General features: G+C 45.7%; 2 protein-coding genes across 4 annotated transcripts; one reads left to right on the top strand and one right to left on the bottom strand.

Moving 5' to 3' along the window:
• Positions 1-15: 15 nt before the first annotated feature.
• Positions 16-21,355, top strand: FAM83A (family with sequence similarity 83 member A). 2 transcript variants are annotated; one of them, XR_011737347.1, is made up of 6 exons: positions 16-346; positions 592-2,428; positions 5,263-5,430; positions 6,802-6,926; positions 12,016-13,910; positions 21,248-21,355. XR_011737347.1 is itself a non-coding variant. In XM_065831178.2 (5 exons), exons 2-5 carry the CDS (start codon positions 1,859-1,861, stop codon positions 12,554-12,556), a joined length of 1,404 nt encoding a protein of 467 aa, XP_065687250.1. In that variant the 5' UTR covers positions 16-346; positions 592-1,858; the 3' UTR covers positions 12,557-14,226. The 2 variants fall into 2 exon arrangements, 1 of the variants encoding a protein (XP_065687250.1); XM_065831178.2 differs by lacking the exon at positions 21,248-21,355 and having other exon boundaries at positions 12,016-14,226.
• Positions 19,224-27,827, bottom strand: C2H8orf76 (chromosome 2 C8orf76 homolog). 2 transcript variants are annotated; one of them, XM_065831179.2, is made up of 6 exons: positions 27,679-27,827; positions 27,495-27,590; positions 24,263-24,406; positions 22,946-23,463; positions 20,643-20,775; positions 19,224-19,513 (listed from the first exon to the last, which is right to left on the bottom strand). In XM_065831179.2, exons 1-6 carry the CDS (start codon positions 27,790-27,792, stop codon positions 19,307-19,309), a joined length of 1,212 nt encoding a protein of 403 aa, XP_065687251.1. In that variant the 5' UTR covers positions 27,793-27,827; the 3' UTR covers positions 19,224-19,306. The 2 variants fall into 2 exon arrangements, with proteins under 2 accessions (XP_065687251.1, XP_071659928.1); XM_071803827.1 differs by lacking the exon at positions 27,495-27,590.
• Between the last annotated feature and the right edge of the window lie 172 nt (positions 27,828-27,999).

Below are 27,999 nucleotides of genomic sequence, written 5' to 3'. Positions count from 1 at the left end.
CTCCCGCCCCGGCCATCGCCCGGCGGCCGCCTCAGCCCGACCCGCGGCCCGGCCCTTCCTCAGGCTGCTCCAGCGGGGTCCCTGCCGGAGGGCCCCGCAGTGGGCGCATGGGGCCTCGGGGTGACCGTGTGGGACCCCATGATGACAGTCTGAGTGGCTTGCGTGGGGCCGTGCTGTGGGGATGAGGGTGACCGTGTGGGACAGCGAGTAACCCTGTTGAAACCCGAGGTGGCAGCGCTGGCCCCGGCCGGGCTACGGGGAGGCCCCGGCCGGCGCTGACAGGGCGCGATCCGGCACGTCAGGTTAATTGGGCGGCATCCTTTTCGGCGTTAATTGCGCAGAACAGGTCAGTGGACAATTAGTGACTTGCGGCCGCGTCCCGCGGCTGCGGGCGGATGTTGGGGGCGGGGGGACGGACGCGATCGCTCCCACAGTCACAGCAAAGCCCGGGTGGGGGATTTGGGCCCTCCGCGGCTCCGGGATTAAAATCTGAACCGTTTCACACCCTTGTCTCTTCTCATACATAGATGTTTGTGTCGCTCGTATCTACATATATATATATATTTTTTTTTTTTTTTTTAATTCCCATAGAGCCTCTGACACGAACACAGACCCCGAATGTGGGAAGCTGCCCTGGGCCTGTGTCACCCTGACGACACCCATGACCAAGCGCCTTGGCCGGAGCGACAGGACCGTTTCCCCGCTCAGATGTGCCCTCAGCACCCGGACCAGGAGCCCAGACCCGTGTGTCCCCTTTGTCCTGCACTCCCCACCGGCTCACAGATGCAGCACCGAACGAGGCGAGGGCAAACTCAACCTGCGTGAGAAAACACGTGCCTCTGCATCCAAGCACGCACACAGGTATGCATGGCGAACCTCAGGCAGGCTGCCTTCCCACCCTGCCTCTCCTCGCCCCTGCACAGTCATCCCAGCCGGCCCGGCTCCCCCGGGGCGCTGCGCCTCTCACCCCGCTGCCAACCTGCCCCTGTGCTGCTAATGACACAGCAGCCCGGCTGCCACGGGGACAACGTGACTCCAGAAGCTGCTGCCTGGAAAAAAAAAAACACAACACAACAAAAAAAAAACCAACCAACAGCCCTAAGTGTGCACAATCAAGTGATGAGTGTTTGTATTTCTGATGCTTTGAGGCCAGCTCACAACCCTCCCTCCACATAATATTCAGGATGTTTAGGAAGGGGTAGTTTTCTTTTAATAGGATGGCGTAGTCACAAAGCTTTAAAGAAATAAATGAGTAAATCGTCTATGATAATAGCAACATGCTACGAACGGGGCACAGTGACAAAGTTGAAGTCTATTTTTAAGCCTGCCCGGCAGCATGTAGGTGCAGACGAGTCCGTGACCCTTTCTGCTGTTCTGAAGCTATGGACATGGCCGATGTCTCTGTCCCAGTTCAACGTCAGAGTTGTTTTTGCTCCCCAACGAATACTATGCGAAGACAGAGAAGCCTCAAGCTGTTTTGAAGATTGTGCAACGATGCTTGGGAGCTTACCTGCTTTTGCTTGAGCGCTTCCCTCCCTCACAGTTCACAAGATGCGACAGGAAGAGAAATACAACCGAATCGGACAGCACTGGTAATTGGACTCAAATCCTTCGAAAGCCCTAGGGGTGAGGTGGGTGCCTCTCAGATAAGCAATCTAATCGGTTTTGCGCTTGTGTCCCATCTGGAAACGGATTGTTGCCGAAGTACACCACCAGCTGAGAAGCAAGTTTCCTTCGGGGGTTTTTTTGAAGATAATTGTACTAACAAAATCAGGGAGTGTGAATTTGCCTGAGGTAATAAGATCTCTTTATTTTTATTCATAGTTAATTCGTTTAGCCAAGGTGATTTCACGCCAGAATGCAGGCTCCGAACAAGGACGGTTGCACTGCCTGTGCCACCCATATGCGTGGTGCCTGCTCGGCAGAGCAGCTGCTGCGACAAAGAGCCATGAGCCACTCCAGACACATGGGCAAGATCAGGAAAAGGCTGGAGGATATCAAGAACAAGTCCTCGAAGTCGACAAAAGCAGATTTCAGCCACAACGAAAGCGTAAGGTTGGCCACTGATGCCTTCCTGGACGGTGGGACAGACTCTTACCTGGAAACTTTAAGCAAAGAGGGGGAGGTGGATTTCCTCTCCTCGGTGGAAGCTCAGTACATCAAGGATCACGCCAGGGAGTCTTATTATGCGCAGGAGTCCCTGGCTGGAGATGGGGCGGCTGCACCAAAGCAGAACGATGCCGGGTCACTCCCTTCAGGGACCTACTTCCCCACCATTTCTGACAGCAGCGAGCCAGCTCTGCACACATGGATTACAGCGGAGAAGCCCTATTTAAAGGAAAAATCCACTGCCACTGTGTATTTCCAAACAGAGAAGAACAACAACATTAGAGACATCATACGTCGGTACATCAACAAGTCCACTCAGGTACGGGGAGAGAATTGCGCTCTGCGCTCTGTTGTCTTCCTGCTCTTAAAAAGATCAGGTAAACACGGCGTTTGATCTGGGCCAGCCTGTTGTGTCGTACTGTGGCTTTGCTCTAGAAAGTCGCTGTAACAAGTCTGTGTTTGAAGACAGGCAGTGTTGGTTTTGGGTTTTTTTTGTACTCACACCAACACCTTTTTATGTTAATGACTTAAAAAATAAAAGGCATTCCCTCTCCTTTTAAACTCCTATTGAGCCAGTGCAGCAAATGTGCCATAGAAAGGGCAGCTGGGCTCTGTCCTTTCTGCATCACCAGCAGGATGGTTCGCTCTGTTCAGAACATTGCACCAGTAATGAAAGTCAAGCTAAAGTGATCTCTGAGCCATTAGCGATTGTTTTAGGGGATTTGTGGGTGAAGGGGAGCTTGGAGAAGGGCACACGTCTGGTGTGCCAGCAGCCGTCCCTAGAGGAAGGAAATTATTGAGGAAAAAAGATCTTTCATCCCTAATACGTTGCCAGTGTCACTAAAAATGCCACGTGGGCTCCCTGTGGAGGATCTGCAGCATAACTTGACACATGGGAAAGATGCGGACAATGCTCCTGACGCCAGCCAAAGTGTTGGGGGGGTTGCAGAGAGGTGCCAGCCACAAGCCAGGCTGCCCACGCGCTGGGAAACCAGAAGCTGAGTGGCTGGAGGGGGACAAAAGCTTCTGCTGCTTGCATTCTGGCAGCTCGCCTCCTTTCCTGGAAAAAAAACAGTTGACATTTCAGGGTTGTGTTTACCATCATACAGGAGTTTTCCCTCTGTATAAACTCAAGAGGCCATCGGTGTTTTCACAGGGGAACGGTCAGGAACAAGCCCAGGCAGAGTTACAGACTTTTGCTTTATTGTTCTCCTGCAAGTGCTGGGTCTGGTAACCCTGAATGTAACTGCAGGGGGGAGAATCCCCGTTGGGCTACAAGTGCACAGCACATCAGGGGAATTATAGATCAGTCGTTTTAAGTTGGTGGCATCAGAAAGATGGTATAACAGAAGAAATGTCTCTGGAATAATAAAATAAGCCTCAGGTGAAGCATCAACCCAGGCCGATTTTCAGTCCCCAGAGGAGAAAACTTGTAGGGGAAGAAGTGGGAAATGTACTATAAATCCATGGTTCACGTGACCTTCTTAACCATCTAATTTACATTACAAGAGGGTGCTAGAGCAACACTTAAAATATAAATTGGGCAACTGCTTTTCGAGTGCAGTTTTTCAATGGCAGCATTTATTAATTAGGATCTGATAAGGGTCTATCCTGGATAGCCTTGTATTTGAGATCTCTGTAAACAACAGAATAAAGACTGTGTTTGTGGACAACATCAAGCTGCAAAGAACTGGAGAGCGGTACTATGATCTTAACACGTTTGTGGAACAGGCATGAATCATAAAATGAACTTTGGGCAAAAGAAGCAAGAAGTACTGTGAATAGGAGAGGAAATTCAGGTGCAGAAATACAAATTGGGAACAGCTGGTGAAAAAAGCAGAACTAGAGTGAGTGGTCCAGAGCTGTGGTGAGGCTAGATGTGGTGTTGTACCGTTTAAAAAGCTGAGGTGAGTTAACAGTATGTGCGGATATGAGATATTGGACATAATTGTACCGCTTACCCAGCGCTGGCAAGGCCCTTTCTGCAGCGCCGTGGTTTGGCAGCAGAAGGAAGGTGTGGGATCCTCGCCACACCGTGATTAATTTGGCTTGCCTGAACAGGGTGCTGGCGGCGCTGGATGTGCTGGGTCTTGTGGGATTTCCTAGGCGGGGTGAAGGGAATCAACTCAGGTGTGGGCACAGGCTTTGGAGGAAAATTGAGTGCAAGATGGAAGCAATTGGTAAGACAGATCTGCAGAGATACTGCAAAGTTTGGTTGTTTGAAGGTGATAACCGTGACTGCAATTATCAAGGGTTCCCTTGCTAGTCAGTGGGGAAACAGGCACCTTCTGAAGATACATCAGGTGTGAGCTGCGCTGAACTGCCCTGGGGAGGTGACCCTTCCCGTGGACAACAGCATCATCATCAAAGACCAGCACCTTCACGAGGCCGTGTCCAGCGCTGAGCATAGGGCTGGAGCGTGGAGGAGCTGGGTTTATATTACATTTACTGTTCCCTCGATCCGTGCTGGCTGGGGGGTGTGCAGTTAAGTAGCTGTTGGGGCTTTCATGCCCAGTCATGAGACTTTTACACACTGTCCTGCCAGTCGGGACTTGGGAAACCTGGATGTATGGTTAAAATGAGACAGTTTATAAATCATGATTAAAACAAAAACAACAACAAAAGCTGGAGCTGTTGCAGTCTGTCACCCCAGCACCAATGGCAGAGTGAGGATTTAAAGCCAGGACCGTGCCAGCTGTAAGTCATAACAGAGAAAGCGTCATCCAGCAATTCTTCCTAAATGCATGTGACTTATGAAAGCTAGTCAGCCGTTTGGCAAGGGCTGCAGTCTCTTATTTTAGCTACATCTTTATTATTCTCTGATTAGTGGTTCAATATATTTCCTAGTGCTGAAATCTCACCTACAAATTCATAGGTAATCTTGTGTTTCATGATTAAAAGAGCTTAACTGAAGTGCGCACGTTGTGTGTTATATTGGCTTTATACAAGCAATAAAACGATGACACAACATGTCTCAGCAATTTACTGATTCAGGCGCCGAGGGAGAAAATGAGAAGAAATATACACATATCTCCCAAGATTCCTGGTTTTTGTGGTGTTTTTTCTTTTAATAAACTACATTTCAGCGGCCTCACAGGCTTCCTTTAGTTATGTAAACTAACTCTGCTGACTCCTCTGGTTTTTTTCCCATAGGTGCTGGCTATCGTGATGGACGTGTTCACGGACACCGAGATTCTCTGTGACCTCCTGGAGGCAGCGAACAAGCGCATGGTGTTTGTCTATCTGTTGCTCGATCATGGCAATATAAATCTCTTCTCGGAGATGTGTGACAAGTTGCAAATTGCTGAGGATCTCTTCAAGGTACTGTGGCTCTGTGAAGCTCTTAGGCTCAGGTTCGTCTGCCTAACTTTAGGCAGTCTGAGGTAGACGCGTGGTGATGCTAGGGTCAGTCCACCTTGTAATTAAAAGGGAGCAAGAGATTTCCAGAGGTAGTGTTAGCACACTTAATTCGCCTCTGAAGATGCCTACATTTTTCCATGGATGTTATAGGAAGTTAAGGCATTTCCATTAGGTCCTTAGATGAAACTAATCTGGACCCTGAAGTCTTAAAACAGAGCTTAAGACCCCTAATAGAGGTGTGTACATAAGCGTTACAACTGCTTGTGTTTAACAGCTCTGCCGCAGCTGTGGTTTGGTAGCCATGGGTAGCAGGTGGACAACATTCTTTTGTATGGCAATACCTTGATAGTTTCTGATAAAACATGGTTTTAAAGCTCTGTTTTAAAGATACTGCCTCAAATTTAGCTGGCTGTTAGCTTAGCCTGCCTTCATCTCTGCCAGAGGGAACTGACCTTAAAAATAACTTCCTAGAGACCATTTCAGTTGTTGCTTGAGATGCTGTAGGGCACCTGTGGCATCTTTGTGCGGATGGCTGATACCGCAGAGGCAACGGCCTTTGGGAACGGCAGCTGGAGGGCGTGCAGGAGACTTGAGAGCATCTCACATGCACCAGACACCTGCGTTTCAACAGCTGAATTCCACCCCAAGCATACAAAGAAACTGAAATTAATAAAACATACTCATAACTTTTGCATGTCTGTAGACCCGCACTCCTTAGGAAGAACAATCCTGTGCTGTTTTTATAAGTAAGCTGCTACAATACATAAGGTTCGACGATGTGTGAGCCAAATCCTTGGTGCCACTCATTTACTAAGGCCTTGATTCTGCAAAGTGCACGTAGGGACAGCGGAGTCAGGTCTGGATGCCTGGCCTGCCTTGAATGCTCCTGCTGAGGTACAAGGACAGTGCAGTACATTGCGTGGGCCGAGCCGACCTGCTCTTCCACTCGCTCGTGTGCCTGCGTCTGATCCTGCAGGACGGGATTTGTCTGGGCTGCACTAGAGAGCAGCACGTGCGCCCTTGCAGGCCCAGCTGGACTGGAAGAGCAGAGGTTTTGCCCCACTGTGTTGTGCCATAGCCAATGTAAAATGAGGGAGCTTACGCAGGTTTATATCCCCATTGAAACAAGTAGCCCTGTGGCAGGTGAGAGAGCTTGGCTCGGGTTCCTCTAGCCCCAAACCTTCAAAAATAACATTGGAGAGTCCGCAAATGCATCATAGCAGACATTGGGGAAGTGACGAGCTAAAGGCAGTGGGGGAAAAGGACCTTTTCCTTCTGATTTTTCATTTTTAAAATATGTAATTGACTCTCTTATTTTTTTTTCCTTTACAGAATATTTCAGTTCGCAGTGTTACTGGAGAGGTTTACTGTGCAAAATCAGGCAGGAAATTTTCAGGGCAAATACAAGAGAAGTTTCTTATCTCTGACTGGAAATACGTGCTCTCTGGATCTTACAGGTGAGATAAGCCATTGCAGGTGCTCTGTTATGATTTTTAATATCACTTCATGAAAACAGTGCTACATAAATTTTTGTAGGGATGAGAAGTTTCTTTGAACAAAAAACCCTCATGTTTTCAAATATATGCCATTTTTTGATAATCCATTTAAGTTGCTTTAAAGCTGATATTGGGTCTTTATGGAGTATTTAATTTAAATGTTCAGAAACTGATGTACACAACTTTGCTGGTGCAGCCCTGGAGCAGAACTAGAAATGTGTATAGCTTAATATTGAGCTTTCCTCATTGTTTGGGTCGTCAGATGATGTGATCATGAGACATGATACATTTCCATCTCCCTCGGGATCTCTTAATGTAGCATATGTCACTCAGCTTATCTGGGGATTTGTTCTCCATATGACAAGCTTAGTGATTAAAGGGAAAACAGAAATACTTCAGAGACTTCTGTTTTTGTCTTGTGTTTCATGAACAGGTAGGCAGTGTGTGTCTACATGACTGTTACATCTTCCCTATTTTTTCTTTTTGTTTTTTTTCTGTGAGCTGAGTTTGTAATATGCTCTCCACTTTTGTGCTGCTGTAATTATTTCAGATAGAGGATGCAGCATCACAGTAACTGCGTTTTTAATTAAGAATCAAGATCCTCCAGTCAGGGAATTTCAGTAGACTCTGAACCTGCATCAAATAAATGAAGTTCCTAAGCCTCATGGCTACATAGATAAGCTTCACAAATGGCCAAAGTGTGTCCTAGAAATCCAGGTACAAAAAGACAAGAGAAAAAAACTATGGAGGTAATTATTTAATTAAAAGGATAAGATTGTTTTTCTTCATCCCAGTTTATGATTTAGAAACTGAAACACCTCTAGTCCAATAAAAGCGTGCCACCAGGAAGACTACTTAACTGCAGTGACAAATGTAAAGATGGGTACGTGGGGTTAGCATAGGCTGCAGGAGCTCAGCTGTTCACAGAGCCGAGTCAAGTGTTTATTCAGTTTCCAAATGAACCATCAGACAAAAATGAGTGAACACTGAGAGTGGTTTTTTTATTGGCTTGTGGTTTTCTTGTTCTGTCAGGGTTTCTTTAATCCCTCACCAGAGACGTGTAGAAATGCAACAGCAAATTAATATAGAGTAGAAGTGAAGGATGTGTGGGAGAAGAGAGACAGAACAAGATCTGTTTTCTTTAGCCAAGAAATTTCCTTTTGGCTTCTCAATCCTGAAAATAAACCAAACCAACCAACCCTCAAAGTCCTGTGCAGTCACTTCTGTCATTCTCTACTGCTGTCGCAATATCTTCTAACCTTAAGAGCCTTGTTAAACCATATAATCCCCTACCCAGCAAGCAAGCAGAGAGTGGTGAGGAACAACTCTGTGCACTATTTAACTTCAGCATTCTCAGCACCAGTTTGCAGAGTAACAGGGGTTATAGCTGGCTGTCAGTACATGGCATTTCTGTAGGCTTGCTGCTCTCACTTTACTAATCTGAAGGTTTTCTGTTATCTCACAATATTATCCACCCATCTCTGCAGGTAAAAACAAGAACGATATTGAGTAGAAGAGACTCAAACTCTTCTGCAATGCATTTATTGGAAATCAAATGGGAATAGATCTTAACATTGATACAAAGGATCTTGAAACCAGTACAACAGGACATTTCACCTAAGTGCTCTGCTCTGCATCATTTTGTAATAGCAGAAGGGGAGAGAGGCACAGACTGAGGAGATAAAATGGCCCTTCAGGCCATACTGCTTTGAAAGGAACCCTGAATCACTCTTCCTGCCCAAAGTGTTTGGGGACAAAATATATTTGCCTAATGGACACTGAAGAGGACTGAAGCTGGTTACTAGTTAGAGGCAAAGGAACCACCACAGCATCTGTGGCATCTCCCGTTCTGGAGTGTTTTTAAAACCTAATTTAAAAGCCATTGCTTGGGTCAGTGGGGATAAGCGTGGTCCTGCTGCACGGGGCAGACTGGAGCTGAGGAGCCTCTGAAGGCTGTTCAGCCACGTGTCTGCACAAGTGCAGGCATGAGCAAGTGGTTTAAGTTACAGTTTTTCTCTCATTTTTATTGCCAGTGTCTATGGTGTGGGGTTCAGATGTAGTTTTTCTTTTTGCTGTGTCTGTGTTACTCTACCCCATCCCATGATAACTGATGTTATTCCTTTTTATTTTAAATTAATTCGAAGTCAGATAGTGCATTAACTCAGTGCTCCTAAAGAAGGCAAAATGAAAACAGCAGAAAGTGTAGACTGATGTGGTTGAAGATGTCCCTGCTCATTGCAGGGGACTGGACTAGATGACCTTTGAAGGTCCCTTCCAACCCGAACTATTCTATGCTTCTACAACTGTGAGCGTCATGGCCAGTGGAGTCCCAGCTGCCACTCAAAAGCCACCAGCCTCTTCAGAGCCAGTATCTAACACCGGGGTGCTTTGCCAAGAACACAGGTTCAGGTGGGGTAGGATTGTCCCACAGAGGTTATCCCACCTGCAGGCAACACTAACCCATAAATTCATTTAAACCTGAGCTCAGCTGAAAAAAAACATTTCAGATTAAATGTGTGTGATGCTGCATGTTACTGTAGCATTGTAAACCCCAGGGATGAGAGCTGCAGCTACAGAGGGTACACTCAGAAAAAAAGACAAGTCCAGTGCAAATAAAGGTTGCACAGGAGAGGTGGCTTTTGATTCGGATAATCATGAATGAGAGGGTGCAGGACAGGACATAGTGTTTGGGACAAAGCCTTGGAAAGATGGCTGAGAAGTATTTATTAATGACTGAACTTGTGCTGCAGCTTTGGCCCCAAGCAGTTGTTCTTTGTGCTTTGTTTTCTTTCTGATGAGCTTCACTCAGAGAGGCCTGGTAGAAAAATGATCCGTTTGGGCAGATAGTGACAATCACAGATTTCTGAGCCTTTCTCAAAAGAGCTCTCAGAACTGTAAACTAAGGAACAAAACAGGGCCTAAAACCTAAACAACTAATTTCCTCTTGGGATGAAGTCAATGAAAACCTGTTAAGTCTTTATGTCAAGTTCTGCTTTGTTCTTTGGCAGAGTGCATAGGATGCAAATTGCTGTGACTCACTACTTGAAGTCCACCAAAGCTTGTCTCAAATCACACAGATCTCACCTCTTTACAGCTGACCTGTTTGCCATCAGCCCATCTTTGGGCTATTAATTTGATCCAGATTTCTCTGCTTACGAGGGTTAGAGATAAGATCAATGAGCCACAAAGAGTATCTGTCCGTCAGGTCTTCCACGAAGTTACATGTGGGAGTAAACTATCAAAATCAGGCCCAACAGTTTTTTCCTCCCAGTTTCTTGTGTGTGTGTTTTTTAAAAGACATTTGTAAGCGTAATTAATTTTTATTTATTTTTGAACCTTCTTTTATAAATTGGACATCTCTAGCACATGAAATATAACCCTGTCACCATGCAGCCTGAGCCCTTTCATGAGTTTGTAACCTTCAGCATAGATATCCCAGACAAATTGTGTATGTTTTTGTATTTGTTTCTGACTTATCATCTCCTTAACAGTTAGTTGAAGAACATGCAAAGGTTTAGAGCCTGCTTCCTAGTGAATGAAGGTGATGTTGAGCTGGCACAGCAGATGTTACCCACGCAGCGGAGAGTCAGCTTGTTGTGCTGCTGACCTTGACTCCCAAGGTTTTGTCAGTATTTAGAATTAAGAAAGGGGCTGAGAAGTACCTGTATTCTAGTAACTTACTGTATATTTTCATGTCCAATCATAAAATATATAGTATATATTGTAAGGTTGCCCGTTGGCATTGAACTAGTGATTTCTTCACTCCTCCCCTTGCTCCTGAAGCAACAGTATAAAACAACTGTGTGCCCCAAACCCAGCCCTCTTTAGTAAAGCCCCGAACATAGATGCAAATCATCTGTCTTTACTCCCTCAGTGTCAGCTCAGGCTGTCAGTCCCACGGAGTTTCACAGGAGCTGTGTCAAAACATGACAAGAACAAGATGTAAAGTGCACCAACCTACAGCTCTCAGCAGTCCTCATGCTAATCCAGCGTAGCAAACAAAGTCACGCAGGAATAACTGGGACAGAGTTTTGGTGACACAAAATAACCTTGGGTTCAAATCCAGCGCTGCTCTGCATCCTCTGCTGCTCAGCCTGAGCCCCGGTCAGCTCAGGGAGTAATTGCATTTCATTCTCTCAGCTGTGCTCATTTTATTGATGCCGCTGCTGCTCAGACAATGCAGCCTGCACCGCACAATAAACCTGGCTTGTGGTTTTGTAGGAAAGCACAAATTTCTGTTTGCCAAGTGAATTAGGGAAGCACATAAAAGAAAAATCATTTAAAAACTATGGGGTATCCTAAGGTGTGTTGCTGGACTACGAGAATGAAGACTGTTGTGGTGTTTCTCCATTATTTTGTAGTAAAGTAGCATTTTTATTTTTGGAAAGGCTGTGGGATATATTTATGATTTTATTTTCTTTGTAGTGAAGAAAATAGGCATTTGTCAGGTATGGCAGTTTGTTTTGTGGGAGTGGGATGTGACAGAAAGGTTGGGTTTTTATGTGTTTCTCTTGACCAATGCAGAAGTACAGCAAAATGAAAACAAAGCATGGTTATTTTTCGCTAGTCTTTCTCATGTCAGTTTTGAGTGGGTGAGAGTTAGTTACCAACTGGCACAGCATTCTGCAGGGAAGGTACAATTGATGTGTATGCAGACAAGACAGGCTAAGACCGTAATTTAATCATTGTGCATAGAAGAGAGGTACCCAAAATCGGGGTCTAAATTCCTTTCCGTGGAGCAGACACCCAGACTGTGGGGTGGGTATTGTATCTGACATGCAGTCCTGCAGTGGGTCTGTAGCACTGCTCCCTTTAGGAGGTTGTATAACTTCACAAGGTTTTAGAGGCAGCTGTAATAACAAAGCTTGATCCAAGGCAAAGAGCAGTGATGTGAACTGACCTGAAATGCAACTGCGACACCATCTTCATTCTGTGTTTGGACGAGAAGCTTCAGCAGTAAAACACACTTGCCTCTCACACCACCCCGCGGGGATCTCCAGTGCCTCATGGCTGAGGTTATCGCTAACGCTCGCCTTGTCTCTCCTTCCAGCTTCACGTGGTTATGTGGCCAGGTTCACCGCAACCTCCTCTCCAAGTTCACGGGTCAAGTCGTGGAGCTGTTTGACGAGGAGTTCCGACACCTTTACGCGCTGTCCAAGCCCGTGAGGGGACCGAAGTCTCCGCCACGCACCATGCCCTTCCTGTTCCGCTGGGCGCCCCAGCGCAGCCTCTCCGACAGCGACGAGGGAAGCGCCAACACCCTGTCCGACCCCCTGAGCAACCTCTCAGCCGGCAGCACCCACCAGACCAAGCAAACCCCAAGAACCCTCATGTTCAGCAGCAGCTTCACCCCCCCATCACCTCTGCACAGAGTTAATTCCTTCCACGGCTTCGTCTCGTTCACACCCCCACCACCACCGAAGGCCATCCAGACCAACTACTACCAGCCACACTACGTGTCCGATAACTCCGCTGTTCTGTATAACAACATGAACGTTTACAGACCTATAAGACTTAGACAGGAGGAACCGAACAGGACAGGGTTAAGCTCACCGTGGAGATGCCTCCACAAAGCTAACCTGTTTGCATAATAACCACCTTGTTTTGAATTGCAAGGGAACGCAGCAAGGACCTGTTTAGCAATCGCTTGCGTACTGATGAATATAGAAATTCTGTATAATACAAAATGAGGATGATTTCAAGCCTCTTGTTTTGTTTTGCTTCTTGTGAATGCTTGGTTTCCCTAATTAAAAAGAAAAGCCTGTGAACATATAAACCTTGGGTGCATCACAATCCCAGAAAGAAGACACCTAAATAATGCAGCTCACCGTACGACACTGCTGCTGCCTGTCACCTGCCCTTGGTAGCATATTTGTGCAGCAGTAGATTTCAGCGTTAACTATTTTTCATATGGCCACACACTTTAAAGTGGGATCAGTCACGGTTTATCACTCTGTATTTTCTGCACTTGCATAAGGAGACTGAGGGAGATTTCTGTGCCAAACAGAGGCGATGCCGGCAGCAGCTGCCTACCTTGGTGCTGTCATCGCACCGTACTATGGATTTAGGAGGACTCCTTAGAGCTGACAGGGAAGCACGGGTTCTGCCACCACACTGGCTTAGAGCTGACAGCATGGAGTGCGCAGCGAGGACATCTGCTCACAGGCCTTCTAGGAAGGGATCTGCTGACCGTGACATGGACCAAGACCAACACTTTGGGTTACGGAGACCATCCTGCCGGCACCGTACGCTCACTTACACTCATTAGCACCACGGGCGCATTCCAGCACACGTTGTTACAAACCTCCAATCCCACCAGCTCAGTTTTCCTCTTTGCGGAGCAGCTGTGTAGATTCAGACTGGGAAGTGAAGCCGAGTAAAGAAGCAAAGTCGTACCAGTCACACACTTTCCCAGGAGCAAGTCCTTTTTCATTTAATAGCACATGCATCTTAGAAATCCTCTCCGTGGTCATTTGATGGAACGCAAGTTAGAGATAACGATACTTTATTTCAGAGTTCTTCGAGGTTTCTTATTTTTGAAGAGAAACTGAGTGTCCGTAGTGCCCATTGAATACGGGTACAGAGGGAGTTACGGAGGTTCAGCAGCTTGAACCAAAAGCAGAAAATCTTTCTGCCAAATAATCCACGGAAACAAAGGAAGCTTCTGTAAGTGAAAGGCAAAAAATAGTAAGAAAATTCATGAAACAAATGATCTCCAACCAAATCCCCAAATTACTAGATGCCTAACATCTATTGATTTATCAGTAGATATTACTTTTTACACCTGCTTTGTATCATCTTTCACCTGACTCCAACAGAAAACAGAAACCTGAAAGTATTTGCACATCTGGCCCATTCTGCCTGACCTCACCTGCTCAAAAGGGAGAGCAATTTCATTGTTTAGTCTGCGGATGATGGAAATTGAACGCAGCAGCAAGATCTCAGGTAAGGAAAGTTTCTTGTCTTTGGAAGAGCAATCATTTTGGAAGTGAAGTTTAAAGAACATTTTGAAAGGAACAGGATGGATGCATCCTGCTCTAGTTTTGGTGTGTACATTTTTACCTGCGATACCAAATTTTGGAGTTCAGAATAACAACAACCTATTGTAAATTCTGTACATAGCAACGTTTTTCGGATTCCTTGGAAAGAAGTGAAAATTGATGTTAATTCCTATGACAATTCTACTTAATTATCTAAATATAGCAACCATTCAAATAAAAGAGAAGACTTTAATTAAAACCCCGTTGAGAATCATTTTGTTTCTTCATATTCTCTTGACTTGTGCATCTTACTCTTCTCTTCCAAGAGCTAAATGAGTTCCATGCAGTCAGAGCCCAGGTGAAAACACATTTGTTTCTTCTGAAATCAGCAGAAACAGAGCTAAATACAGGTGTCCCCCCAGACTAATTAAGATTTTTCTTAATTATTTGGTTCAGTTCCCTGACCATTGTGGCCCAACAGGGGTGGCACAGAGGGGATACAGGCAGAAGTTTGTAGGCCACTAGCTCTGAAGCCCCCATTTCTTCAGGCCATGACCCATGAAATCCATGGAGGAGCTTTTCTCATCTCTGTGGGGTAAGGCAGTTTGCCTACGGAAGTTTTGGAGAACACAGCTAATGAAAAGTAGAGCAGGAACAAGCTAGTAACTCAGAATGAGCACTGTGAGTTGAGAAGAGCTGATTTCAGTCCCAGATCAGGGATACAGCTTGTGCTGGTTCAGACGACAGCTGAACTAGGACATCAAATGACTGGAATTTCAGTTTTGATGGAAAACAGGCTGTGTTTACAGTTTGAGCAATGAGTTGTGTCAAAAATCCTAACAGGCCCCACAGGTTGATTGCTCAGTGATGAGGGGAACGTGTTCACAAGTAGCTGTCAGGAAGGTCAAGCAGGGCGCTGCCAGCCCTCGTCCATCTGCTGCACGGGAAGGGCTGGAATGAACGCTGCTCCCACACAACGCACCCTCAGCAAGTTTGCAGATGACACCAAGCTGAGTGGTGCAGTTGATTCACCTGAGGGAAGCGATGCCATCCAGAGGGACCCTTCTTACCAACACATTAAGTGGCTTCTGCTAAATTTACATCTCACGGCTTCCATGTCCCATTGCCCAATGCTCTCACCATGGTCTTTAGCAGCCCATTATGACTCTGTCACCCCAGAGGCTTCTGGCTGGCAGGGGGTGTGACACACACACCCAGTGCAGTGTTTCTTGGCCCAGGAGGTTATGAGGTTATTTCAGAAATGGGTCCTGTTGTCTTATTATTTTTTTTCTGGGGTTGCCCAGAGAGGTGTTGGATGCCCCATCCCTGGAGACATCCCAGGCCAGGCTGGACGGGGCTCTGAGCAACCTGATCTGGGTGAAGATGGCCCTGCTCATTGCAGGGGATTGGACTGGATGACCACTGAAGGTCTCTTCCAACCCAAACTGTTCTATGATATTCCACACCATATGACACCATGTTCAACAGCAGAAGCTTGGGGAAGATGAAGGAAGGGGAGATATTGGGAGTGATGGTGTCTTTCCCAGTAACCATTACGCATACTGGAGCCTGGCTTTCCTGGGGAGGGCTCTGAACCCCTGCTGGCTGGAGGGAAACAGTGAATGAATTCCTTTTTTTTCTTTTTGCTTTGCTTGTGCATGTGGCTTTTGCTTTACCTGTTAAACCATCTTTATCTCAACCCACAAGTTTTCTCACTTTTACCCTTCCAGTTCTCTCCCTCATCCCAATGGGGTGGAGTGAGTGAGTGGCTGTGTGGGGCTCACTTGCAGACTGGGGTCAAACCACAACCCAGGCCACTGAATCCGCACAATCCAGTACACCTGGCCATCCCTTTCTTCTTCCAGGCCAAAGGCTGGGACCCTCTAGTCCTGTTCCTGGTTAGAGCTTTCACTGTCTGACCTTTTCAGCACCAGACTAGAAGTTCCCTCACTGGGATCAGGGGAGGTAATCTCAGTCCTATGTCTGTGAGATCGCTGATCACCTTCTTGTGTCTCTACAGCAGCTAAGTTGACAGACTTCTCAGGTGGCCCCTTCTTAACAGCTGTCTTCCCTCTCAGTTCGCACACATGAGCTTCCAGCTCAATGGTGGGTTCACCATCCCACTCCCTCATGTCCTGCCCCTGGTCAACGAGGAAGAACTAGAGTGCGCCATGTGCCTGGAGCTCCTGGTCCCTCTGACCCTCTGAGTGTTCAAGGCCAGGTTGGATGGGGCTTTGACCAACCTGATCTAGTGCAAGATGTCCCTGCCCATAGCAAGGAGGAGTTGGACTAGATCATCTTTGAGGATCACTTCCAATCCAAGCAATTCTACTATTCTGTGATGCAGAAAACCACATCAGTGTTGCTCGTTACAGCACTAACACGCTCCCTCACCACAAAGCCAGCGCTATCCAAACACTCCATAGCAAGACACGCGATTAGATTGTGTTTGTACATGGCAATCACTTCAGAAGCATCAGAACCAGGGTCAGAGGGTCCCTCCCAAAGTGTCTGTAACATAAGCAAGTGATAAAATAACAAAATGAAGCCTCAGTAACTGTTAACGGGTTCTCACTTGCAGTCTGCGATACTAAAATTTGTGTGGTGTACTGGTGCATGTACTAATAACGATAATAAGAGCCAAAACGTGAAGAAATCTATTCGAGGTAGATGTAGAATTATGCAGCACGTAGAAGCAATGACGAGGCGTTCAAATGCAAGGTGGAAAGACAAAGCCACTCGTGAGATACAATCAGAAAACTGGAGTTGGAAGTGGCATGCTGAAAAAGGGAGGAGCAGGCCAAAACCAGAAGAACTGAAGTAGCTGAGATGAGAGATAGCGAGGCACAAATGGGACAAAGGAATATTTCATAGCCCCAGTGCAATAAACAGGGGTTATTTGGAACAGTAACTATGCGACACATTCAGAACAACATCGATGTTGTTTTCTTCGCAGTAGTTAAAAACAACACTTTTGCTTTATCGTTACGTTCGACAAAATACTGCCTGTTCTTAGGAACCGTCGCTTGCCTTCTGCTCCCAGAGCCAGCGGGGATTTAACTGTTGTGTTGCCAGTCTAAGAGACAAACTCAAGTCAAACAATCTGCACACACACCAGGAAACTTCCAAATCACGCTGGCTAGCTCTTGTGTGTTCTGGACATCTCACTCACAAAATCATATTGGGCAAGTGTTTAATTTGCTGCCAAAACAGCTCCGAAGCGACCTCTGCTTTCTGAACCGTGGAGGCGGATCAATTGGTGAGTTCCCATTAAATATCTATACAGACCTGGTTCCACAAAAGTCGTGTTCTGGTGTCCTGCCTACTGAACCTCCTCCCGAGCTGTGGAGAAACAAATTACAGCCTTTGTATGTGGCTACTCGGGACCTTAAGTTTACGAAGAAACCAGGAGAAGTCCCTGTTCTGGTTTTTGCTGACATGAAGCATTCCATGTCTTTGCTGTAAGACATCCTCTGGTGATGTCTGCACGGTAATTAATTTGCAGCGCGTTATGGACAGTCCCTACTGAAAACTTCTGACAGCAGTCAGTCCTTCAGGCGGGGTTCGTGGTCATCCCAATATCATGCTCTACACACGCACACAAAAATTCCCACCTAGCAAAGCACAAGCGTGACTAAACCAAATATTCTGTAACACATAATGAGTGCGTGAATGCTTCCCCAAGTGTACTTGCCAAGTCATCATCTTTCGTAACGAGCTGACCAGGATGTCGTTTAATCGCGTTAAGTCACCAAACGATCAAAGATAATTTGACATGGCTGAAGGCAATATTCCATTTTTCAGGAGAGATTGCACAGTCAACTTAGCAGAGAGCCAGACCATACCAAGGGTTAGTGACAGGTTCCCTAACTAGTACCTTAAAGCTTTAAAATTCACCTCAAAGTAGCAGAGAAAAAGTGTGTTCACATGTGGTGAATTACCATTCAACTGTGAGTTATTTAAGATTTCAGCACTCTTTAATACTTCAGAAAGAAAACATGGGAAAACATGAAGAAAAGGCACAGCAAATTATGTCTAAGAGATTCCTGGTTTAAAACTGTATCCTTTAAAGAACACTTTTACAGAAAACTACAAAGAATTTAAGTGTCTCAGTTTAAGAGAAGACAGAGGAAGAGCACATCTTGCTTGCCACAAATGTAAATTCTTCAAAGCAAAAGAAACTACAGGGTAATCTCAGCCTTTTTCTGTGGAAACCCAAAGCACGTAGCACCAACACTTCAGAAAGTCAAGCAAAGCAGTGTCATTATCAGCTGAAAGCGTAACATAAGGAGCTGTGCGATGCAGAAACAGCGCTGCCAGCTTTCACAGCAAAGAGCATCTTCCTTGCAGGGTTTTACAAAGGATACGATCTGACTAAACACTCTTCAGTACATATAAACACACTTGACAGCTTTTCTGCTCCCTCATCTAAGCACACTGAAGGCTATAGTTAGTTCTACGCCTGCAAAAACACGCTTCACTTTGAAGAAAGAAAATCTCTTTCCAGTTCTAAGCTAAGTATTTACCACTTAGATTTCTTTCCTAAAACGTATGGGATTATTCTTGTTGACAGTTTCTCACCGTAAATACACTTTAGATTTCTAGCTATCCAGCTCTGAACAGGAAATCACTATAATGTCAATTCATTAAGAAATATTAAAAAAATGAATTAAGAAAATGGCTAATTTCACGGCTCTAAATGCAACAATGTAGAATTTGATAACCAATAAACTTTCAGACTGGACATGATAAAAGAAGCCTTCCATCCCACCGGCATCGCAGGCCTCAAAAAATCACAGGTGCTTCAAGCACGGCATGCTGAGGCTTATGAAGGAATGCTAACTCTGAGAGATTAACTGAAAGCTTGAATTTATACTAGATTCCTTATTATTTTAAATACAAACAAACCAGTGAACAAAAAAAATCATAGAATCGCTAGGCTGGAAATGATCTTTAAGATCGAGTCCAACCGTTAACACCGCCAAGTCCACCACTAAACCGTGTCCCTAAGAACCTCGTCTAAAGGCCTTTTAAACGCCTCTGGGGACGGTGACTCCACCACTTCCCTGGGCAGCCTGTTCCAATGCCTGACAACCCCTTTCGCTAAGAATTTTTTCCTAATATCCAATCTAGCCCCCACCCGGTGCAACCTGACGCCCTTTCCACTTGGCCTATCGCTTGTTACTCGGGAAAAGAGACCAACACCCAGCAAAGGATGAGATGTTAAGAGTTTAAATGCAGAGATTAATGTATAAGCTAAAAAGATACACAATAAGAATTCTTAAAAAATGTAATTTGAACTTTATTGCATACATCGTTCCATAATCATGTGGAGATACAAAAATAAATACAACAAAACCTTTAAGTTACTGACGGTTGGAGATCTATATTTGAATAAAATTGACTGTCAAAGTGACATAAATCATCCTGGAGATTACCGAACCATTTGATTTCAAATTCTGCGGCTGACGCAGTTACCAATGATGACAGTGCTGAAGGGCCTATGCATTTCACCTCACTCTGAAATTCCTCTTTTAGTTTTTCTGGTATAAGATCCTGCCCCATAACCTGCAAAGAGAGTAAGAAAGAAGATGGAAGACAAGAAAATAATTTGCAGATGAAACAGCAAATAAGACGTGAACAGCAGATCTTTACAAGAAAAGCCCTTGATACATGAACCACATGCCAACCAGGAGAAGCTTCCAAGTCATGACCAAGTTGTCTGCCTGCTGCGTTCTGCAATAAACACGAGGAGCTGAGAGCCCAAGCTGCACGGCCGCACAACCCTGCCGAACTTCTGGCTACGCTCGTACAGGAGGCTTTTTACTCTCTGAGTAGCAGCAACACCAATTCTGTATTCAGTGCTAACCCTGAGACAGCACCAACACTCTGATCTCCTCCTGAGGAGTGTCAGACCAAGGGAAGCAAGGAGAGAAGTTTCTTCTCCCGAACTTTTCAAAACCCCAGATAGTCTGCGTGCTACTGCCCTCTGACGGAGGGAATCCCGCAAGCTGCCAGCCCGGCAATGGCTCGGCTACTACTCCCTTAAACCTGTAACACTGACAGCAAAGGCAGAATCTCGCTGGCTTCCTTTTGTGCCTTAAAAGTCAGAAACTCTACAAATAGCACTAAAAATGTTAAATCTCTATGAATAAAGTCATGCAATGTTATTCTCCTCCTTTATATTTCTTTAAAACTAGAAACCATTACATCAAACAGAATGAAGAAATCATGTAAAAGGATGTCTCTGACTCTTTCTGAATACGTTTCGTACATTCCTGGAAGTGTTCAATACTACTGCGGCCATCAAAGTAATCTCCACTCCCATTTCATACTTGTGATTTGCTTTGTGCCATGTGAAATTCCTGAGATAAAAGCTGCATCCCCGGAAACGCAGAGCGATGACACAGCTGCAAATACAACTCAGTGAGAAATGTCACAACCCTGAACATTCCTAAAAGGAGGATCTCAGCAGAACAGAGATCCAGCTGCGTGACACACGGCAGCGCTCCATGGGTATCACAGGCAGTTCCAGATAACACGCTACCAGGGCAACCCACCCCAGCTAATTTACCTTGCATCCTGGCACAGCTAATTAGCTCAGGGGAGTGTCACGCTTACAGGACTTTGTGCCTGAACCGGCTTAGGTACCTCAACCAGCCCCCAAGAACTTGCACGGAATGAAACATCCCCTCACCTTGGTCATCAACAGCAAGGAGCTGTCACTGAAACCAAATCGCGCCACTTGGTCATCAATTTCTTTTTGACCTTTTATGTTGCTCTGTAGCACAAAGGACGACTGTTGCAACTGGGTAAGCTGAAGTAAAAGCCTGAAATGAAAAAGGCAGTTAAAAAAAAGGCACAGCTGGCAAAAGAGTAAGCCAGCAGACCTGAACCCAAACAAAATATAATACTTTAAAAACAGTTTTTCTTCCCGACTTTTGCCAACTGCAAAAAACTTCAAAGAAACAAATATATCTGTATCAATCTACTATGTGTATGGTATACCTGTGATATGACAAATGTACAGAGAAGTACTCTTGAAAAACAACATGCCAAGTATCTCTGGTTGCTTTGCACAAACACTTTTCTCCTCGTGTATTCATGTCATAATTCAAAAGTGAAGCTCAGATCCGTGAGCATTAACTGCAGGACCTCAGGTGTCAGACCAAGGGAAGCAGTTAATCTGGCAGTGACTGATTGTCACCTGAAAAGCTAGAACTTTGGGGAGTCTGGACAAGTATCAAACATCCTCCCCATACTGGCCAACCCTGGGATATTTTCTAAAATCTTTCATCACAGTTTCAGGTTCCAGACAGTGCCCCAGAAGTCACCACCATGATGGGGTGAAAGGGAGACGCTGTGCTCACAACGTGGCTTCATGTCACCGAGGGACCCATCACCAGCTGCTCCACCAGAGAGCAGCTTCCAGAGTCCTCCTCACACAAGGTCTGTAAAACATGTTAATTCAAGCTTTATGCATAAAGAACAACAAATATTTTTATCACGTTTACCAAAGTTAAATGAAGCAGGTGTTAGAAGGAAGGTGTATATTTTTATGAAGAGAAGACTTAAGATCTTAGATGAAAGTTTTCATTTGAGCATTATAAACACCAAAATTTACAAGTCTGAGCCAACAAACTATTTGCAAATTCAGTGAAGTTTTCACTGGGAAATTCAAAGCAAAATAGAAATTATTTTTAATATGTAAAGAGTTTTTGTTTCAAATTTTGCATCAACAAAATGTAAGAAAAATGAAAATTAAACAAAACAATTTCTCCTTTTTTTAAAAAAAAACAACTAGAAAAGTCAATTATTCATGATGCTTTAACACAGAACCTTATTTCCTACAAAAGGAGATATTAACATCCCTTTTCCAGGTGCAGTTTACGCTGCACATATGTTTAGGCAACATCTGCATCTCACTCAAAATCCAAAAGACCTGAAAATATTACACAACCTATTTAATGCATAAGCCCTGGGCAGTGGAGAAGCTTATCCTGGACAAGCATATCTGAAAATAAAAACCAAAATAACACTTTGTGAAACTGTTCAGCCAAGCAAGGAAACCTTACAATCTATAATTGTCCCTGTGCTGAACCATACACACCAAAACAAGCAACATAAATTATCTTAATATGAATGTGGCTTTAATATTCAATATCAGTACTACATCTATTAACTTCTCCCAAGTAGCAATTAAAGTCATCACCTCTTAGTCTGATTACAGTTAAAAGCTACTATATCTTTTTTCACATGTCTTAAATCTTGCCCTAACAAGACAGTTATGAAGTGTTCTCTGTGAACATTTCTGGAAGTTCCTAAAATGGCTTTAAATACGTTCAGTGACTAATACGCTACTGAGAGGCAACAAGGGAAAAAATCCAAGACTATTTTAGCAAAAACAGTTCCTAATTATCTCTTTGAAAGATTATGTCTTAGGGATTTTTGTTGTGTGCAAGAGTTTTAGGAAGAGAGAGAAGAAAAGGAAAGAGCATTTTAATGCAGCCCTGTCAACCAGCTGTCACAGAGTTCATTTTTCGACCTCATTCATTATGTAAATTGGGGTATTATTATAAAATACATTTTTGCTCGAGCATGAGGCTTCAAGCAAATAAGCCAGGTGGCATGCGCAGAAGAAAGACTGGCTGGCCTTCCCTTTGGGGCACTTCTGCTCCTGCATCTGTAACACCACACCAGCAAACAGCCATTACTTGTAAAGTTTCATATCATAAGGTCATTAAAAAATGCTTTGCAATAGTACAGGACACCGGTTTACTCTGTACACTCAGATTTAGGTTGTTCACAGCGACCATACCAGTAGATTTTGCTTTTTAGATCTGAAGCAACAGCAGGGTACTTCTAGGTTAGTGTTGCCAACACTGAAACAAACATTTTAATTGAAAATGTAAGCTGAAAATAGTAAGGCTGGGAAAAGTATGCTTTACATTGTTCTCGACTGGGAGAAGTTAACATTATTCTAAGAACACGTTTAGTTACCTTGCTCTAATGAATGAGGCACATGCCTTTACCCCAACCTCCTGCAACACGTTCTGCTCCCAGGGCCCGGAGGCTGCGCGTTTCCCTTCATCTGTCCTTTCCGGTTCTTCCGAAGTGCTGAGGGATTCCTGCACAGCTCGGCTGCCCGGACAAGTCACTGCATCCTCGCTCTTTGTGTCTGTAGCAAGGCTGGACCAAGTGCCTTCTTTCTGGCTCTCTGATCTGGGAGGCTGTAAATTAATCTCTCTTCCAGTTGATGTTTCGAAGCTACTATCACTTACATTAACCTCTTCAGACTGATTCAGATCTGTTTCTGGAGTGGCTAGTGGAGACAAACTCTGTAAAAGGCTCACATAAGCTTCAGCAAGTAATTTCCAATACCAAGGGTTGAAAGGATGTAAACAGATCAGTTGCTGTAGACACATGATCTTTTTTTCTACATTTTCCAGACCCTGGTAAATGGCAAACTGCAGGTTGAGAACCGTTGTTAAGTGATCTGTGTTAGTAGCGCCGTTTCTCTAGAAACAAAAGAGAATAGATTAAAAACAGGAGCAGAACAGAATCACCCTTCAGAGCCTGAGAATATGTTTCCCCAAATAATGACACACAAATATCACTAAAGGTAATTTCTAAATGGTACAAAACTGTGCTCTTAATTTTAAATAATACAACATGAAACAGATGATGCATGATCAAGCTGACAGCATTCCTTCTAGTTGTCTTGTCCAAGTCTGAAAGCCAAGAAGGCCCTGAATGATGTTATTTGTTTATTTGCCTTCAGATTTTTATACAGTTGCTGTTCTTCTGTAGTAAAAACACCTTTTATCTAAAATAAACAGCAACAGTAAAATTCTAGCAGATTTCAGAGCCTCTGGACTTTTTCCTTTATGGGAAAAACTCAATTTGTGGTTTAATACTCTTCTTGGTGGCAGATTGGCAGCAAGTAGATGGAAATAAAAGGGAGTCTTGAACCGTCACTTTTACAGTGGAAAGATTTAAGCACTCATTTATCCCCCTTCTTATAATTCCTATTACATTACATTAATTCTGCCTGGCAGAGCATGATATTTAGTCCCTTCCAGGACTACCAGCCTCCCTGCACAGGGAGCTCATTGTGGTACAGGGTGTTCTGATTTCTAAAGAGTGATTATATCTGCAGTGACAGTTACCCTCTGTTTACCAAATACTGTGAGCACTGAACATCCTGAAGGATTATATACATGAAGATTATTTTTCCAGAAAATGCCCATATAAAAAAAAACTACTGACAATATTTTCATGTCCAAAACCTAAAATAAAGATTTTTGCATTATTTACCATTTTTTCTGCGATATCCAGGGCCTCTTTGTGCCTTCCCAGATGAGACAGACAGCGAGCCTGGCCCTCCTGGACATCCCGTCTCATTGCAATGTTACTGGGAGGTAAGAGCAGTAAGCAGTTGGAGTATTCACACAGGGCTTTCTAGTAGCGTTGACAAAAACAAAAACAAAACAAAAGAGTGAGAGATTTTCATTTCAAGGCAAGCCTGACAGTATGTTCTGTTCATGACTACAGTGACAAAGGGAATTCAGAAGCTGAAGTCCACATTTTCATTTCTCCAGACTCAGACTCCAGCAGCACACAAGCGCCCCAATACTACACAGGCAAGTCCAGATGGCGATGAGCAACCTCGGTCCTAACTCGTGTTTAAGCTCGGGCAGGATTCACCACACCCCTCCCCAATGAGGTCTGATCCAGAAGGGATCATCTAGCAACCTGGGCAATATATGGCACAAGGCATCTCTCCCACTGCTACCAATTCAATGATCAGAGCACTCATCCTAAATTTGGGGGACCTTGTTTAAAACCTGTGACATGTTTCACAGGAGGGTTTGAACCTGCAAGAACCTCACCTGACATGAGAAATCAGCAAGTCAGAGAACACCGCAAGGAGGGTGAATCTCCATAATTCCTGTGGGGTGGTTCTAATTTGAAAGAAATAATTAAGTATTAATTGAGCTAAGGAAAAAGACAAGAATGAGCAATACTTCTGCAGCTTAATGCTCAAGGCACTCACCAGGACTCCAATTATCATTTAAATACATTAACTATTCAGTGAAGCTAAGACCTGAATTTTGGTTTCTCCGCCTCCATCTGAGTGCTCAGACCAGAAGACTAAAGAGCAGTGCTCATCCACTCATCTCTAAAAATGAATATTTAATTTTTCGTTGCAAACTTGAATGGTTCTAACAGAAAGAGCTTCCAGGCAATATGCCCTAAATAGTTCCTAGCAAAATGGCTGAAATATTTTTCTTCCCTGCTGTTAAGTTCGCATTTCTTGTCACGCAAAAGAGGGAGCTCTCCTCTGCCCAGCGAGTGCAGCAGCCGCTGGTGGAAACAGATCAGAGGAGGGTTCCAGGACACACCTGTTTGCCTTATTATGTGACAAAGAGATACGGCCTGGCAAGGAACAGGCATCGTGAATCCCAAGCAATTATAGTCATCTCTATCCTATCAATTGACCTAGGCTGACATAAAAAAGTATTCACAATGAGTGATGAGATTACTACCTCAATTTACTTATTTCCAGCCCCTTTTCTACAGTCAGCACCAAAATCTGTAATTTTATGTACAGTCTAGTTCTGCTTCTGGTTCCGTCACAGTGATCCAGGTTAGCAATAAGACTGAAGACTGGACATTTTTAACACGGGTCCCTGCAACACGAAAGGGTTTGGAAGCAACAGCCTGTTCCACCAGCAGATCTGAGGGGTGTCATTCTCTCCTGGGAGGGCACCACAGCACACAGCAAGGAGCAGGCTGCTCTTCCTGAGGGTCAGCAGCCACGGCTGACCGCAGCCTGAGGCATCTTTCTTCTCAGCACACTTTTATGAATCCCTTCAGGGAGTCTCAGCTGAGACTGGAAAGCATCTGTCAGGTACAGACAAAGCAGCATCAGCGCTGCAATAACATTAAAAAGCAGAAGTCAGTGCCAACTGAGGTACAAAAAGATCCACAAATCCAGTGGGCAAGGCGAAAGGAGTGGAGTCAGAAGTTGGCCTGAGGGCTTTGCAATCAGGGAGCCTGTAATGCAAACCATAGCCTGGAACAATAAGCTATTACAGTTGAAACAAGGGCAGAAGTAGCCGATTCAACCACGAAATCAGGTAACAAAAGACTGGATCCTGCAACTAGGACTAGAGGCAGGACCTCATGAATGCTTATAAATATGCAAAGGGTGAGTGTCATGAGGATGGAGCCAGGCTCTTCTTGGTGACAACCAATGATAGGACAAGGGGCAATAGGTACAAACTGGAACACAAGAGGTTCCACTTTCATTTGAGAAGAAAATTCTTCACAGACACTGGCACAGGCTGCCCAGGGGGGTTGTGGAGTCTCCTTCTCTGCAGACATTCAAACCCGCCTGAACACCTTCCTGTGTAACCTCATCTGGGTGTTCCTGCTCCGGCAGGGGGATTGGACTGGATGAGCTTTCGAGGTCCCTTCCAATCCTTAACATTCTGTGATTCTGTGAATGTGGCTCAGAAAGTAGGCAGTGAGGACAGGGTGTAGGACTACAGCCAGCAGGAACAAAAACGGAACATAAATACACCCAAAGGCACAACCAGCCATCCAGAGTGGGGGGAGGCAGCAGAGCGGTGGGACAATCAGCAATGAAGCTCATAAACCACCAGTCAGGAGCCCAACAACTACACTCAGCTTTCACCTGGCAGCGGGGGGAGCTCCAAGAAAGGTGAGTGGCAGCCAGGTGGTTCCCAGTAATATGACAGCCTGTGTGGGACAAAGAATTATCCCCAGGAGCAGATAAACCCATATGCTTAACTCTGGCTATGACTTCCATGAACACAAACACCAGCCCTGCTCACTGCGGAACCTCTCAGATGCACAAGCCTGATCTAGATCAGCGTTGGGCGTAGAGGCAGCCCTGGCCAGTTCACACCGACTTCATGCTGACTCCTGGAGCAGCGACATACAGCTGGGGGAGCTTGCCAGGACACAGCTGCCCACCGACTCAATGATCGTAAGGGTCTCTTCCAACCAAAATGATGAGAGGCTGTGGAGTCTCCTTCTCTGGAGACATTCAAACCCGCCTGAACACATTCCTGTGTGATCTGCTCTGGTGAACCTGCTTTAGCAGGTGGGTTGGACTGGATGATCTCCAGAGGTCCCTTCCAATGCCAACCATTCTGAGATTAATTCTGTGACTCGATGGCAGCCTGAGCAGGACGGTTCTTGCCCAGTCCAGCGCGCCTCTCACGGGGCTGTCACCCCTTTGGCACAAACCAAGAGCTGTCCTGCTGGACGGGACAATGACACAGGCTCCAGCACCTACAGGCCGTGGTTCAGTCAGGAAGCTTTTATATACACACATTCCCTCATTATATACACTATACACACACATTCCGTCATTATATACACTATACACGCGCATTCCCTCATTGTGTACACTACATACACACACATTGCCTCAGCACACCGGGGTCCGCAGATCACCCCGGTTTCTATCCCCTCAACTCCCCGGCCCGAGCCCGTGCGAGAGGCCTGGAGATACCTCAAAGTCGCGCTGCCGGTAGGCCCAGTCCGCCCGGAACTTGCCGCCCGTCACCTCGCCGGCGCCGTCCCCGCCGCCCGCCTCGCTGTGAAACCACTGCGGGCAGAGCACATGCCCGTCAGGGGGCTCGGGCCGCCCCGGGGCCGCTCCCGCCCGCCGCCCCCCGCCTCCCCCGGCTCCTCACGCGGGGCTCGCAGTGCCTGGCGCCGCGGGGCGGCTCGTCCCCGCCGCCCGGGCCCCGTTCCCGGCTGGGGGCGAACAGGGACTCCTCAAACTGCCATCCCGGCAGCGGCTCCATCCCGCCGCTCCGCCCGGTGTGCGCGGTGTGCGCGGCGGCAGCGCGCCCCCTGCCGGGCCGCCGCTCCGGGAGGTCCAGGGCGGGCGGCGGCGGGAGCCTCCGGGGACACCGAGTTGGCGGCGGCGCGGGCTAGAGCGGGCTGGGCGGTGTGAGGGGCGGCGGCAGCGCGGTCCGCCCGCCAGGCCGGGGCGCTGACTGGAAACGGGG

Source organism: Patagioenas fasciata, chromosome 2 (assembly GCF_037038585.1).
Source record: "Patagioenas fasciata isolate bPatFas1 chromosome 2, bPatFas1.hap1, whole genome shotgun sequence".
Classification (NCBI taxonomy): domain Eukaryota; kingdom Metazoa; phylum Chordata; class Aves; order Columbiformes; family Columbidae; genus Patagioenas; species Patagioenas fasciata.
Note: the sequence above shows the minus strand (reverse complement) of the source record. Positions and strands in the feature narration are given on the sequence as shown.